The following is a 15,139-nucleotide window of genomic DNA, read 5'->3' as shown; positions in this document are numbered from 1 at the left end:
TCTCCGCCCTAAGCGTGAACATTTCTGCTACGTGAAATTTTAACGTCCAGAGCCCCGTTTTACAAAGCTCTCTTCAGCATAAAATCTCATAATTTGACTCGAAACATTCGCACATACTGTACTGTAACATAGGACGTGCTAATGCTACGAGAAAGGTACGAGATCTTAGAATTACGAGAGCTTTGTGAAACGGGACCCAGGGCAAAAGAAACATCAAAAGGAAACATACATCCAGGAAACCCAGGAGACACATGTAAGCAGACAAATACTTGTCTGATGTTTCCCTCAATCTGAAATTGCCGAGGATGCGCTGGAGAGCAAAAAATCCTATTAGTAAACAAACTTTTGACTGAGTAAGATTCCAGCAATATGGCGACAGTCTGTAAATAAGCAGTCTGGACCAGACAATCCAGTGATCATCAACATGAGCATCTACCTTCGCAATTGTGATACAGTGACAACCCAGGCAGCGAGCCTGACCACCTGATCCCCACAGACGCCTCTTACGAGAAGCATGGATGCTGCAGAGCAAATCCAACCCGGATCTCTACGGGTAAAAGGGAATATACCTCAGTGTTCGAAGCGTAAAACCTAGGAAACATATGCACACACTAATGTATGGATGGACGAGGTATACGTGCGAAGTCCATTTTGGGGTAACAAATGGAAGCGTTCTGGAAAATATTTCAGAGATTAATTTATAAAATCTCCTATCAATACACACATGTACTTTGTATGTATATTATAACAAAGAACACAAAGTACTATTAATAAATATTTTGGAAAAGTCAAAACATGTTTTGTTTAGTCCTATTTTGGTGTTAAAGGTAAGGCGTTGAATTTTTCAGAGAATATTTCTAAAATTTCATATCGAGACACATGTGTCGATTTTATGGATATTTTCAAAGAGAACACAGGTAGTACTAAACCATGGGCAAGAAAAGTCAAATAAATTAACGGGGTAAAAAAATGGAAAAGGTGAAAGTTTCAGAGAATAATTTCTTAAATCTCATGTTGAGAGCCATATGTACTTATTCATGTGTAGTTTCAAAGAGGACACAAGAAACTACAAATACATGGGCTAGAAAAGTCATATGATTTGAACTAAACCTTAGCTGAAATACATTTCAGAGCATATGTTTTCTAATTTCAAGGGTAAAAGAAACACAACTTCAGGAACACGACTCAACAAAGTTATGATTTATCTGAAAGAGGACTACCCACTATCAATATTGAGAAGCTGTTCTAGATCAGGTTTTTGAGTGTGTGCGTGCGTGCGTGCGTGCGTTCGTGCGCAGAACGTGCATACAGTTTGTATGTATCCGAAAGTATGTCTCAGATAATTAAAAGTACACTCAATATATCTAAAACTAACACATAACTATTCATAACTTTGAACAGAAAGAGCTATCAAGTTATGAACAAGGGCCCTGTTATTTCCTAGGCAATAACTTTGACCTTGTCCACGGTAGTTTGCTTGCAACGCCAAATAGGAGTTTAGATAAGAACCTTGGTGGAGCCCTTGCTCTCCGGGAGTTTGGCCATGACACCAGGTGTAGGGTTACCAAAAGAAGAGCGTATTGCTGAAGACTGAAATGCACATTTTCTGCTGTAACCTCATGGAACAGACTGAAGTATACGGAACCAGATCATGCAAGACGTACCTTCTATGCCAACATATGGGTGACAAATTCATCCATTTCCAGTGTCCTATGTGAGATGTTGTCTGTCAAATGCAACCACGTGACTATGATTCTGTGTAAATCATTTAACTCTGGTTAACCGTACATACTAATGTGTGATTTGTCGAAATGTGTACCGACATTGTACTTCTTTGTCTGACTGGACACACACCCATTATTTGAACAAATACGGTTTTGAGTCTGAGATTCAGGTTGATCATGGGCATGCAGGTGACATACCTCATTACTGAGAATGATACAGTTTAGTGATTCTATAAAGTGATATAGTTATAACTGACCAAGATATTAATCAACATATCAGGTAGCTTGAAATCCAGTGTTGGTGACCCTAAACGCCAAATGTGAAGGGTTGTGTTCAGGATAACTTGAATATTTGAGATATAGCTGGGTGATGTGATTTGGTGCCTGCAATAGTTTTTCACTAACTGGTACATCGTACTGTACACGATTTCATGACAATTTTACATAACGACGTGTAATAGTATGGGATATATAGTCATCCCTATGTGAGAAATCTTTTCGATTCCTGTGCAAACTTTTAACAAGGTTGGTAAACAAGCATGCGGCACCTACTGTTAAAGTATATGAAATACATCAAGTATTTCTCCCTAAGTAGTTTCAGTTTTAAAATACCGATTTCATTCTTACTGGCAGTGAAAAGGACATTATTGGGTGTACTTAACTTTCAAAGTGTTCCTGGAACATTTAACAAGTAGCTTAGCACCCGGGAAGATCTTGGTTAGAATTGATCTTCAATAACGCATGATTGAATAAGAGGCTACTAACGTGGTGGTCAGACTCGCTAGATGACTTCGTTCATATCTTATTTGCATGGAACAATACTCATGCTATTAATCACTGGATTATTTTGACTCGTTTAATTACAGACCGCCACCATGTACTTGGAATACGCTGGAATGCAGCGTATAAAATAAAGGTCACAAGCAACAAAACATCACACATAATTAAAACACTGTTAAAATATTGTTCATGATATATAAAATGCACTGGTGTTAGTGAAAAACAAATAGACAAAATTATAAGCGTAAAATTGCAAATCAAAAGTGCAATATTTTGTATTTGGGTTTTCCTCCCTCGTAACGAAACAGTCACGATACCGAACCCAGTCAGGGCCGGTGGGTGTGAGCGATGTAGTTTTAGGCCGCACCAGTCTGTAAATAATGGAGTCTGGACAAAATAATACAGTGATCAACAACAGGAGCATCGATCTGCGCAATTGGGACAAACGACATATATCAACCAAGTCAGCAAGTCTGATCACCCTATCCCGTTAGTCGCCGCTTCTGTTTTCTCAATAGAGAGTGTATGCGGACAAATGTGGCCAAAGAACACTTTAACATGTAGATGTCGAACAAATGAATCGAGAGGGCGAGCGTCAATGATACATAATGCAACTGCTCCCACCCAACAAAGTATTATTTTATGTAAATGTGCCTCTACTGGCATAATACTCTGAACAACCTTTTCATCACTGTATGCTTTACAATTGGTTTAATCAACAACTTGAAGGCATTTTCTCGTTTATTTGACTGTGTCAGTATGGTTTTACGCGGCTTTTCGCAATATTTTAGCAATATCCCTTCGGGGACACCGTATATGGGATTCATACATTGTGCCAATGATCGGAATCGAAACCGGGTCTTCAGCGAGACGAGCGAACGCCTTAACCACTAGGCTAACCCCACTGCCCCAAGTGTTCAGAGAAATTAATTTGTGTTCTGAATAACAATCCAAACCACAAGCATTTTTGTTGTTTTAAACAACTGTTTGCAAAATGTCATTTTCTTCTATACTCCCCATAACATTTCACGGTTTACTTTTTATTTTTTTATTTTTTTTTTTCAAGCACAGGTCGTACCACACTTCCAATATCTTACAGGAGTTTACCCAGACTCACTGTGGAGGTATAATAACTTAGCAAGATGTATTTGGTACCGTTGGAAAGCTTGGAATCTCTGGTTTTCCAAAACCAATGCTCCTGTCAGGCAATATGTCATTTGGTGCGTTTACATGGTAACCATGCTATATTCCAGAGAACATGACAGCTATATAGAAAGCATAATTATATATCTTCACTATGAATGGTGATTTTAGCGTTTTTGCTTGATGATCCAAGTACTGCTCTACTGAACCATATAAACAAGTCAAGGTCAAAGGTCAAGGTCACAGTAATCCCCTGTGTTGCCATTCTTGCTTGAAATTCTATGTTTAACGTCTTATTTTTAATAACTGTAAAGTATGGAATACACAGAGCATCATGTGTTTGATATCATAAGACACTTCAAAGACTCAGTTTTCTGACTAAATGCATTTCACAGACACAGACATATAAAAACATGTCATGTGTACAAGTATCACACCTGCCTAATTACATAATTTGGCAGAGACAAGACTCGGGTGCACAAGTCATAATCAATTTGTTTTGTTTATGGCGTCTAGCCTGATAGGTGTCAAGATCAAATTGCATATCGTCAATGATTGAAGTTGTGTATTGCATATTGTCATGAGCAGACAAGCAGGCAGACATATAGGTGTCAATAAACCAGATATTGAGTTATGATTACACGATGCCATTTAGAAAGTGGTCAAATGCAACATATGTCATACTTGGGATTTCACTTTCTAAGTAAAGTACAAATTCTGGTACCTTTTTTGAGTCCCATCCGGGATTCGAACCCACACCCTGAGAGTCAAGCACCTAATCGCCAGCACAAAAAGTGAGCCGCCTAGTCCGCTCAGCCACCTCGACTTCCACAAAATGAATGTCGTACAACTGCTGGTCTAGACTGCGTACTTTGTGTACCCCTCTGATAAGTGTAAATTGGCACAGCTCCCACGGCCGAAAGCTACGATTACACGATGCCATTTACTAAGAAAGTGAAATCCCAAACATGACGTATGTTGCATTTTACCACTTTCTAAATGTGTAATCGTTATAGGCGCAGCGCAGCACAGCTGTTAAAACCACTTTTTCCCCCAGCGCTGGGGGAAATTTAGTGAATCGTTTGAACTCCAATTTCGCGGGCTTTTTTTCATCGCGTTTTTTACAACTTTATATTTTGAATTGGCATTTTTGATGATTTGTTTCGGTAAGTGCATAACAAAAGGTATCAGAATCTGCAAAGATGTGTTTTACGTTGCATGTTACCTTTAACAGCAAACTGGCTTTGTGTCAAGTTTTTAAGTAGAAGACATTAACATGAACGCTCGTTTCTAAGGGATTTCATTTTTAGTGTACAGCTTCTCGTACAGATGCATGGATGTTCTGATCTTTCATAGCTGCTTATGGAATCTGTAGTGAGTAAAGCACAGTCTATTTGTATCGATTTAAACAGGCACATACTGCACGTGTGTCTTACAGATGGCTACCACCGAGCAAGAGAAGAAAGTAAAGGATAACTTCCTGACGTGCTCCATCTGCTTCGAGATGTACATGGACCCGTGTACGCTGAGGTGTGATCACACATTCTGCAGGAAATGTGTCACCTCATACATTCAAACCAGACGAGATGCTGTACAGTCCAAGACCATCCCCTGTCCCTGCTGTCGACAAGACACCAAGGTCCCCGACCCCAGCAGGCCGGTGGAGGAGGGGGCGGGGCAAATCAAACCCAGTATCGTTATAAAGGGGCTGATTGACACCTATAGGTCCGAGGTAGTTGTGCAAGGTAAAGTGAAATGTCATGTGTGTGTGTGTGTGTGAGTGTGTGTGTGTGTGAGTGTGTGTGTGTGTGTGTGTGTGTGTGTGTGTGTGTGTGTGTGTGTGTGTGTGTGTGTGTGTGTGTGTGTAATTAAAACCAGTGGTTGGCTTAACATAGACATTTGCCTGCTTCTTACGTTCCTCATCGTATTTCAACGAAAATTAGTACCTTGGTATTTGTTTTTACAGAGACTTTAAGCGCCTGTTGTACGATCTGTCAGAACCTAGGGGAGACAACTCCAGGGGCTCTGTGGTGTGCTGAGTGTCAAGTGGCCATCTGTGACAAATGTGCGAAGATACACCGAGTAAGTCCCATTTCACTGAACCATGACCTCTGTGACCTTTCTTCTAGGTCAAAGGCCAAACGGAGGATCAAATGTAGGGAACACAAGAGTAACCGTATTGAGTTCCACTGTCAAGACTGTGGGAAGGCTGCCTGTCAGACATGTTGTATCATCTACCACAGAGCTTGTAAGACTGTCGTCACCATTGAGTCTATGAAGCCAGGCATGAAAGCAGCACTGATGGAGAAGAGACTTGACATGGAGAAAAGACTGAACGTGAGGTCGAAGAAAGTAGACATCAGCAAAAAGAAACTCCAAAGTATGTCTAGCCTCACAGAGTCAGCTGTTCAAAGAATTACGATGATCAGCCAGACAGCCATTAACAAGATTAAACAGAAGGAAACACAACTATTGGATGAACTGAATAACACATCACAGATGTACGCCAGCCAACTCCGAGCTGATGTAGAGATGGAAGAGATCGAGATGCAGATGTACAGACAACATTGTGAGTTCATTGACCAGGCCTTGGTATCGGACAGTGAGATGGACCTGTTTGAGGCGTATCAGGCCTGGGAGTCTGGGGCTGTAGAGGTGGAGGATGTCAGGGATACAGAGGCAGAAGACATCCGGAGAATAGATGACATCAGGTTTACAGCAGACACTGACAACGCCCTGGACGCAATTGATAACCTGCAGTTGGGGGAGATTGACGTCACATACAAGGATCAGCGCACATGCCTGCCATGTCCAGTGCTGGTGGACACAATGTGTAGCATCAAGGTGGATAAAGAAACTCACATCCGTAGCATAACAGTCCTGTCTGTAGATGGTATACAAACGTGTGTTGTCACCGACTCTTCTAATAATTGCCTGAAATCATTTTACAACGGAGACAATTATTCATGCCACAGTAAACTTTTCCTGGATAACTCTCCACTTGGGATGACACAGTTGAATGAGAAGCAGTTGATGGTTACTGTCCCTCAATCCCGCGAGAGTATAACTGTAGAAGTGAACCCAGACCTTGTGCAGCTCTCAACCATCCTTACAAGCAATGAGTACTATAGTCTGGCTGTTCTGAACAATTCAACTCTAGCGGCAGGTGGAACGGATTATGATGGTTACGGTATTGTTGATATCCTTGACATGTCTGGAGACGTGTTGAGGTCAATCACTAAATACGATGTTTCACTGTTTGCCTACCCTTGGCACATGTGTGTAAACAACAAGGGCAACATACTAGTGTCTGACTGGGAACGTGAGTCTGTGACATGTCTGACACCAGGGGGGGATGTTGTGTGGAGATATTTGCCTGGAGGTGACTGTGCACTGCGTTGCCCTACAGGCATCACAGTTACTAGCACAGGGGACATCCTGCTTGTAGACAAGCACAAGGTGATACAGCTGACAGAGTCGGGGGAATTTGTTAGGGAACTGCTCACTTTAGAAGAGGATGGTGAACACAATGTATTCTGTGATAAATACGGTTTCTTATTTCTATGTTTGTCTGACAGAAAACAAGAAAATGAAAGTAAATTACCGAGATTTCGGAATAATTCAACAACGGAAAAGGCTGAAAGCATCACAACACCTTCAGAATGTTATTCAGACAGCCAGTGTTTTACAAAGTCCTTTCAAGGTAGTGGACATGCAGATGTCAGATTTCAAGGACTTTAGGAAACTCAGCACCAAAAGCATCAGAACTGTCTTCACTGAGACTACTGGAGAAAAGGTTCCATTCTCAAAGGTACTTTAGTTTAGTTATGCGTCAATTAAAATGAGTGAGTGTAGTTTTACGCCGCACTCAGCAATATTCCAGCTATATGACGGCGGTCTGTGAATAAATGAGTCTGGACCAGACAATCCAGTGATCAACAACATGAGCATCGATCTGCGCAGTTGGGAACCGATGACATGCTTCAATTAAGTCAGCGAACCTGACCACCCGATCCCGTTAGTCGCCTCTTACGACAAGTATAGTCGCCTTTTATGACAAGCATGGGTTGCTGAATGCCTATTCCACCCAGGGACCTTCACGGGTTGGGTCAATTAAAAGAGATGGACTGGGGGACGGGACAGGGAAAAATGGTCAGACATAGAGATGAGGTATGGTCTAGGTACACCCCAGACACAGCCGAAGCTTGGATGAAAGTTCCAATCCTTAAGCGTGGAACTTTCAGTATGGATCTTTGCCAGAAGTATATGGCACCCGTCAAGCTTAAGCGTTGCAAATGGCTAGATATCATGAAGCAGATACTTTACATACCGGACCTTCGAATCGCTTCCACGTGACACCAACTCTCGCGAGGACAGTGAATACTGCGACAATAGTGATTGATAGTATTAATTTTGGAGATTGACGCTCAATTCCGGTGTGTTCCAGTTTGCTTCAGTTTGACATTATTCAGTTTGAAGACTGGCACTGAAGATCCAGTGTGTTCCAGTCTGCACTCGTTTGACATTATTCAGTTTGAAGACTGACACTCAGATCCAGTGTGTTCCAGTTTGCACCCGTTTGACATTATTCAGTTTGGAGACTGACTCTCAGTTCCAGTGTGCTCCAGTTGGCAACACGTTGTATCTATTCTCAATATAGTCGGATCAACAAGCTCTGCTATGACAGCTACACTTTCCCTAGCACAACAGAAACGTTGCATTTTCATGGATATTACATGACACAATAACAGATAGATTGCTTGTTCCTGACAAGAAGAGTAGAGGCGACAGGAGCTTTCCTTGAACTGTTTTTATTGTTACAAGAATTTTGCAGTATACATGAGGATAAATTGTTTATTGCAATTTCATGTTCAGAATGTTTTATATTTGATTACATAATTCTATTATGGACATGCCGTACTGCAATCTGTTAACAAATGGAAAACGTTATTTGTCTCCTGTAAGACTGAGATGAGTTTCAGAAAATATATCATTATAAAACACAATATTCCTCTCATGCATGCATCTTCGTTTGTATCCTTGTCATAATTACTGCGTTATTTCTTAAAATGATTTCCCCGTTTCACAAAGCTCTCGTAAGCATAAAATCTCGTAACTTTACTCCTAGCGTTCGTACCTACTATACTGTAACATAGGGCGTGCGAATCCTACGAGAAACGTTACGAGATTTCATGCTTACGAGAGCTTTGCGAAACGGGACCCAGGGCAAAAGAAACATCAAAAGAAAGAACATACAACCACGTTAAAAGCACCCAGTGAACCCAGAAGACACATATAGGCAGATTAATACTTGTATGATGTTCCCCTAAATCTGAGATTACAGAGGATGTGATGAAGAGTAAAGAATCCCCATTAGTAAATAGTTCACTCGGTAATATTCCAGCAATTTGTAAATTGGCAGTCTGTAAATATGCAATATAGACCAGGCAATCCAGTGATTATGAACATGAGCATCAATCTACGCAACTGGGATACGATGAAAGCCCAGACAGCGAGCCTTACCACCTGATCCCTTAAATCGGCTCCTACGACAAGCATGGGTGCTGCAAAGCAAATCTACCTCATATCTCTACATCTCTACGTGCAAAATGGAATACACCTCACTGTTCGAAGCCTGCATAAAAGCATAAAACCTTGGAGACATATGTACACGAAGAAGAACCAGCGCATTGAACGCATTTGTGACAAGCAGGCGAGGCAACTATACTGGACGAATACACTTAGTTGCTACAGGTAGATTGGCGAATAAGCACGCGCAATACATGCTGAACGTGTCTCGTAGAGCGATTTTGTTCAGCAAGACACCATCACGACACGAGTCAGATTTTGAATGTTGCAGATGTTAGAGTAACATGTCCAAGTTAGGGAAGCATGGGCAAATTGTTCTTTCTCCAGCAAGGGAGTTAACCTACAATGTTATCATTTATATGGAAAAGACATGCGAAACGAAAGCAGGCGCGATTTGAAAAAGCAGCCTTGCTATTGGTATTTCCAAGGCAACTTTAAAGCGAAAGGTGATAAGGTGAGAGTAGACCTGCTTTTATTTGTCCCACCAAGTGGCGAAAACCCAAAACTCTCAATAATAAACTTGATTTTGACCGGTGTGCAGTCCGTCAATTTGTACAAGGAGTATATGGAGTACAAAAGCAATTGCCTACTCTAGATATGAAATATGATATGGCAAGAAGCCAATTGCACTACCAGGGTTCAAAGGAAAGTTTTTAAAAAATCTGAAAGACATGGGGTTCGGGTGGCGAAAAACGCAGTCAAATCGTAAGGTTTTAATGGAACGAAAAGACATCTTTGCAAAGCGTTTGCAATACTTGCGTGCAATAAAAAAATACCGAGATGAAAATCATACAATCATCTTTATCGATGACACATGGTTGCATGTACACCACATTGTCCCCAATTGTTGGCAACTAGATGGTGAGGTTGTAATAAATGGGGTTCAACCTCCGTCCGACACCGGACCTCTGCTTATTGTGGTTCATGCAGGGTCTGAAATTTTTTTGGGGTACCAAATGCTGTACTTGTATTTGATTTCAACGTTCAAATCAGTAGATTGTAATGACGAGATGAATTTTGATAATTGTTTTTCCAAAAGACTGCAGGAAAAATGATCCCAAACATTCCACCCCACACTGTCATTGTTATAGATAATGCCCGTACCATAGCAAGCAAATGGACAAATGTCCAGCAACGACTAACAGAAAGATGATATCAAAGCTTGGTTACAAAGGCACAAAATTGCATTTGATGGTAAAGTGTTCAAAGTCGAACTGTTGTTGCTGGCAAAATCCAACAAATCGACAGTAGACACTATGTTGAAGCAACATGGCCATGCATGATGTACTGCGTCTTCCTCCTGACCACGCAGAACTGAACCTAATTGACTTGATATGGGACATTAAAAATTATGTTGATACACAAAACTTGCAGTTCATAAAAACTTCGCTAAGAGTTGCCATATATGAGATATGTCTGCAATCGGTGCCATGGAATGGTCCGAATGTTGTAAACATGTCAAAAACATTGAAGGTGGCTACTGGCAACCGGAAATTACAGTAGAAAAAGAAAGTGACAGAATCGTGATCGATTTAGGACTGACAAGTAATTCAGACACCAAGACCGATTCAGTGTCGACTAAGGCCCGAATTCAGTCTGTCTAAGTCAATCTAAATGAATCTAATCAGAATTTGACCCCCGATTATTAGGGCTGTGCAATATTGCCGGTAAACCGGTATATACCGATACAGTATCTCGCGATGCGATTATCCCAATATGGTTCCGATTCTTCGATTTATTGGGCCATCAAGAGTTAGCTCCATTTAAACTATCTGCACTTGATTTCCGTAGCAACAAAATGTGCTCAGGTTTCATGTAACATGTTACAGGTGGAAATGTCTTTATCAGTGGCTAAAAAGTGCCAAAATGCACATTCTGCCAAATGCTTTGTTTTGTGTGTTTTAGTGGTTTTATATGTGACGTTTTGGGGAAATAAGGGGTCTCAAATGGACCAATCTTTTAAGAAAAGCAAGATTTATGGATGTCAGCTTCTTCTTGTGAATAACGCGACGTTGTGGAGTGTATGCTCGCTCCTTCATCAACGTCATGTAGCAGCAAGCGTACTATCCGAAACATCGTAGTATTCACAGTAAAGAAATTGACATTCATTAATCCTGCTTTTCTTTATTGATTTTCTTTTGGGATTGTTCATGTTAAGTCATATTTCTATGGGAGTTGAATGTGCATGAATCTCTGAAATACGGTTACAAATGTTACACCCGTATAGTTTTGCACTGAAGCAAAAAAAATATTAAAAAACCCAAAACGCTGATCATGGAATTCATGTTACACTTTTACATTTATCATTATGTCCGCAAAACTCTGTTTGTAATACAGTACTTTAATTATTAATAATCATTCTACATTAAGACTACGCATCATGTTATTTATCTGTATGTCATTAGCGCTACGATGATCGTAGCTCCGATACTTTAACATAGACTTACGACAGTTGTAGCGCTACGATCGCTTTGAGGAACAGGGCTAAGATTACTTGCCCCGCCTGCTTGTCACAAACTCGAAAAGAGCAGTTAAATAAATATATGCCAAGTCCTATCCTCTAACATCTCATATTGAAACCCAAATGTACCTTTATATTATATATTTTCAAAGAGGACACAAGAAACTACTAACACATGGGCTGGAAAATTCATATAATTTGAAGACTAAAGTTGTTTTTCAAGGGTAAAATAAATTCAAGAACATAACTTAACAAAGTTATGATTTATCTGAAAGAGAACTATCCACTGTCAATATGGAGAAACTGTCCTGTATCAATTTTGTGAGTGTTTGTGCGTGTGTGTGTGTGTGTGTGTGTGTGTGTTTCAGTGTTTGTGCGTGCGTGTGTGTGTGCGTATTTGTTTGTGCGTATCGTGCATACAGCTTGTATGTATCCGAAAGTGAGTCTCAAATATTCATTCATAACTTTGAACAGAGACCGCGATTGATAAGACAGTAAGATTCTTTATGGATAACAATTTCTTTATTACATGTAACGTTATCCATAAAGAATCGTACTTTCTTATAACTCATCAACTTCTAATAATAGCAAACAAACAAATCGAGAGCGATTAAGTTATAAACAAAGGCCCTGTGCTAAGATGTTAAAATGTGTATCTATTGTTTCCTAGGTAACTGAAGTACTGAAGTACACGTGACCAGATTATGCATGACGGAACTTCTATGTCAACATATAGGTGGCAAATTCATCCATTTCCAGTGTCCTATGTGAGATGTTATCTGTCAAATAAACCACGTGACTATGAATCTGTGTAGATCATTTAACTCTGGTAAACCTTACATACTAATATGTGATTTGTTGAAATGTGTACCGACAGTGTACGTCCTTGTCTGACTGGTCACACGCGCATTATTTGAACAAATACGGTTTTGAGTCTGAGATTCATGTTGATCGTGGACATGAAAGTGACATACCTCATTACTGAGAATGATACAGTTTAGTGATTCTATAAAGTGATATAGTTATAACTGACCAAGATATTAATCAACACATCAGGCAGCTTGAACTCCAGTGTTGGTGACCCTAAACGCCAAATGTGAAGTGTTGTTTTCAGGCTAACTTGAATATTTGAGATACGGCTGGGTGGTGTGATTTGGTGCTTGCAATAGTTTTTCTCTAACTGGTACATCGTATTGTACATGATTTCATGACAAGGTTGGTAAACAAGCATGCGTCACCTACTATTAAAGTAATTTCAGTTTCAAAAATACCGATGACATTCTTACTGGCAATGGAAAGGATATTATTGGTTGTACTTAACTTTCAAAGCGTTCCTGGAACATTTAACAAGTAGCCTAGCACCCGGAAAGATCTTGGTTAGAACTGATCTTCAATAACGCATGATTGAATAAGAGGCTACTAACGTGATCGGGCGGTCAGGCTCGCTAGATGACTTCGTTCACATCTCATTTGCATGGATCAATGTTCATGCTGTTAATCGCTGGATTATTTTGACTCCTTTATTTACAAACCGCCACCATGTACTTTAAATACGCTGGAGTGCAGCCTACAAGTTAAAGGTCACGAGCAACAAAAACAATCACACATAATCAAAACACTGTTATCACTTGTTCATCCTGTGGTAGAGAAATGAGATGTGTTCAACCGAAATTTACCCCTCATAAACATCAGCCCGACTGGTTTGATGAAGAATGTTGTACTCTCAAGAGAGAAAAATATAGATGTTTAGATATGTTTAGGAAGCAGTCTACTAAAGAGAATTATAACTGCTATAAGCGCAGCAGAAATAAGTTCAAATATACATGCAGAGCCAAGAAGGAACGTTATAAGCATTCAATAACTGAAGCTATACATGATGCAGCGAGTTCTAATGATTGTACAATGTTTTGGCGTCTTGTGAAAAAGTGTGTTACAGGTCATTCACCTGAGTCAGCTGTTTGCCCTTCAGTATGACTTGATTATTTTAGAAATTTACTACATCCTACACAACCTGATGATGGTGGTTTTGTAGAGGACATACTCATCTGAACAATCATGACTGTACTGCATGCGCAGAATGTTGTGTTGAAGATAATATTCTCTCAGTAGACTTTAACGAACAGGATGTTATTAATGCCATAAAAAACTTGAAATGCAATAAGTCCCCGGGTGATGATGGTATCCCAGCAGAAGTTTTTCAAAGCTGCCGACGATGTCCTTGTGCTATATTTAGTTATCTTTAATAAGATATTACATACTGGATATTATACAACATCTTGGTCTACTGGTATTATTATGCCACTATATGAGAAAGGTAGTAAGAGTAATTCAAACAATTTTAGAGGAATCTCTTTACTAAATGTGATAAGCAAACTCTTCTCTACAGTTTTAAATAAAAGATTGGAATATTATTTGGAATTTTGTGAACTAGTTGGTGAATACCAAGGAGGCTTCAAAAAGGATCAAGGTATAAGTACCTTGGACTAATGGTAACACCCAAATTAATCTGGACTAGAGCATGTAAAAATCTTTTTGTTCAGGTATGGGTTTGGAATTGTATGGAACACACAATCTGTTGGTGATTAAAAAATATTTATTTGTAAATTTGTTGAAAGACTTAATGATTGCCTCTACCAAGAGTGGCACTCACCCCTTCATGACCACAAATCACTGTGTTTCTATTACTCCCATAAATCTTTGTTGAATTGTGAAAAATATCTTTTGTCTAACATTAGTAAAGAAAATAAACGAATCTTTACAATGTTTAGATCAGGATGCAATATACTTCGTATTCAGTTAGTGAGAAAAGGTTTGGCTAGTGTTAATGATAATGTTGTACTATGTAAGCGTTGTAAGGCTATTGAAGACGAAGTACATGTTATATACAACTGCAAGTTCTATGATAACCTTCGCCAACGCCTAATTCCAAAGACATCAAGTGGGCATTATATTTCGATTCAAAGTCTCTGTACATCTTCAGATACCAATATAATAAACAACCTTGTGAAATATTTGAAATATGTTTATTCAGCATAGTAGTGTTAGCACAGTCTTTTTCTACCCTTGTTGTACACCCATTTGGAAATCCAACCTTATTATGTAATATTTCACATATTGGTGTGTATGTAATATTTAGACCAAGGTGCAAAATACTCGGCACGCAGTCAAACCAGAAAAGGTTTGGACACTGTCATTAAAAATGTTGCTGATATATAATTCTATAGCCAACCGAGTGGGAAATATGTCTTTGCCTGAAGCCTATGTATACTTCTCGGATATGTAATATATTAACAACTCTGTAAAACATTTAAAATACGTTTATGCTGTGACATAGTGTTAACAGCATGGTCTATTTGTGGTATGTACACATCTGATAGCTCAGCTGTATAATGTACCATCCTATATAAACTTACAGATATGTAACATGTGTAACAACCTTGTG

The 15,139-nt window shown here is 39.6% G+C and overlaps 2 protein-coding genes across 2 annotated transcripts in view; both read left to right on the top strand.

Moving 5' to 3' along the window:
- LOC137284875 (E3 ubiquitin-protein ligase TRIM71-like) overlaps positions 1-8,648 on the top strand; it is a 40,140-nt gene extending 31,492 nt beyond the window's left edge. The window contains exons 2-3 of the mRNA XM_067816901.1: positions 5,086-5,392; positions 5,614-8,648. Coding sequence (XP_067673002.1) covers positions 5,086-5,392; positions 5,614-7,388 — 2,082 coding nt within the window. The 3' untranslated portion in view covers positions 7,389-8,648. The remainder of the gene's footprint in view (positions 1-5,085; positions 5,393-5,613) is intronic.
- Positions 1-15,139, top strand: part of LOC137284874 (lysosomal alpha-glucosidase-like) — a 64,692-nt gene that overhangs the window by 1,260 nt on the left and 48,293 nt on the right. The window lies entirely within an intron of this gene.

Source organism: Haliotis asinina, chromosome 5 (assembly GCF_037392515.1).
Source record: "Haliotis asinina isolate JCU_RB_2024 chromosome 5, JCU_Hal_asi_v2, whole genome shotgun sequence".
Taxonomy (NCBI): domain Eukaryota; kingdom Metazoa; phylum Mollusca; class Gastropoda; order Lepetellida; family Haliotidae; genus Haliotis; species Haliotis asinina.
The sequence above is the reverse complement of the archived record's forward strand: the minus strand, read 5'-3'. Positions and strand labels throughout refer to the sequence as shown.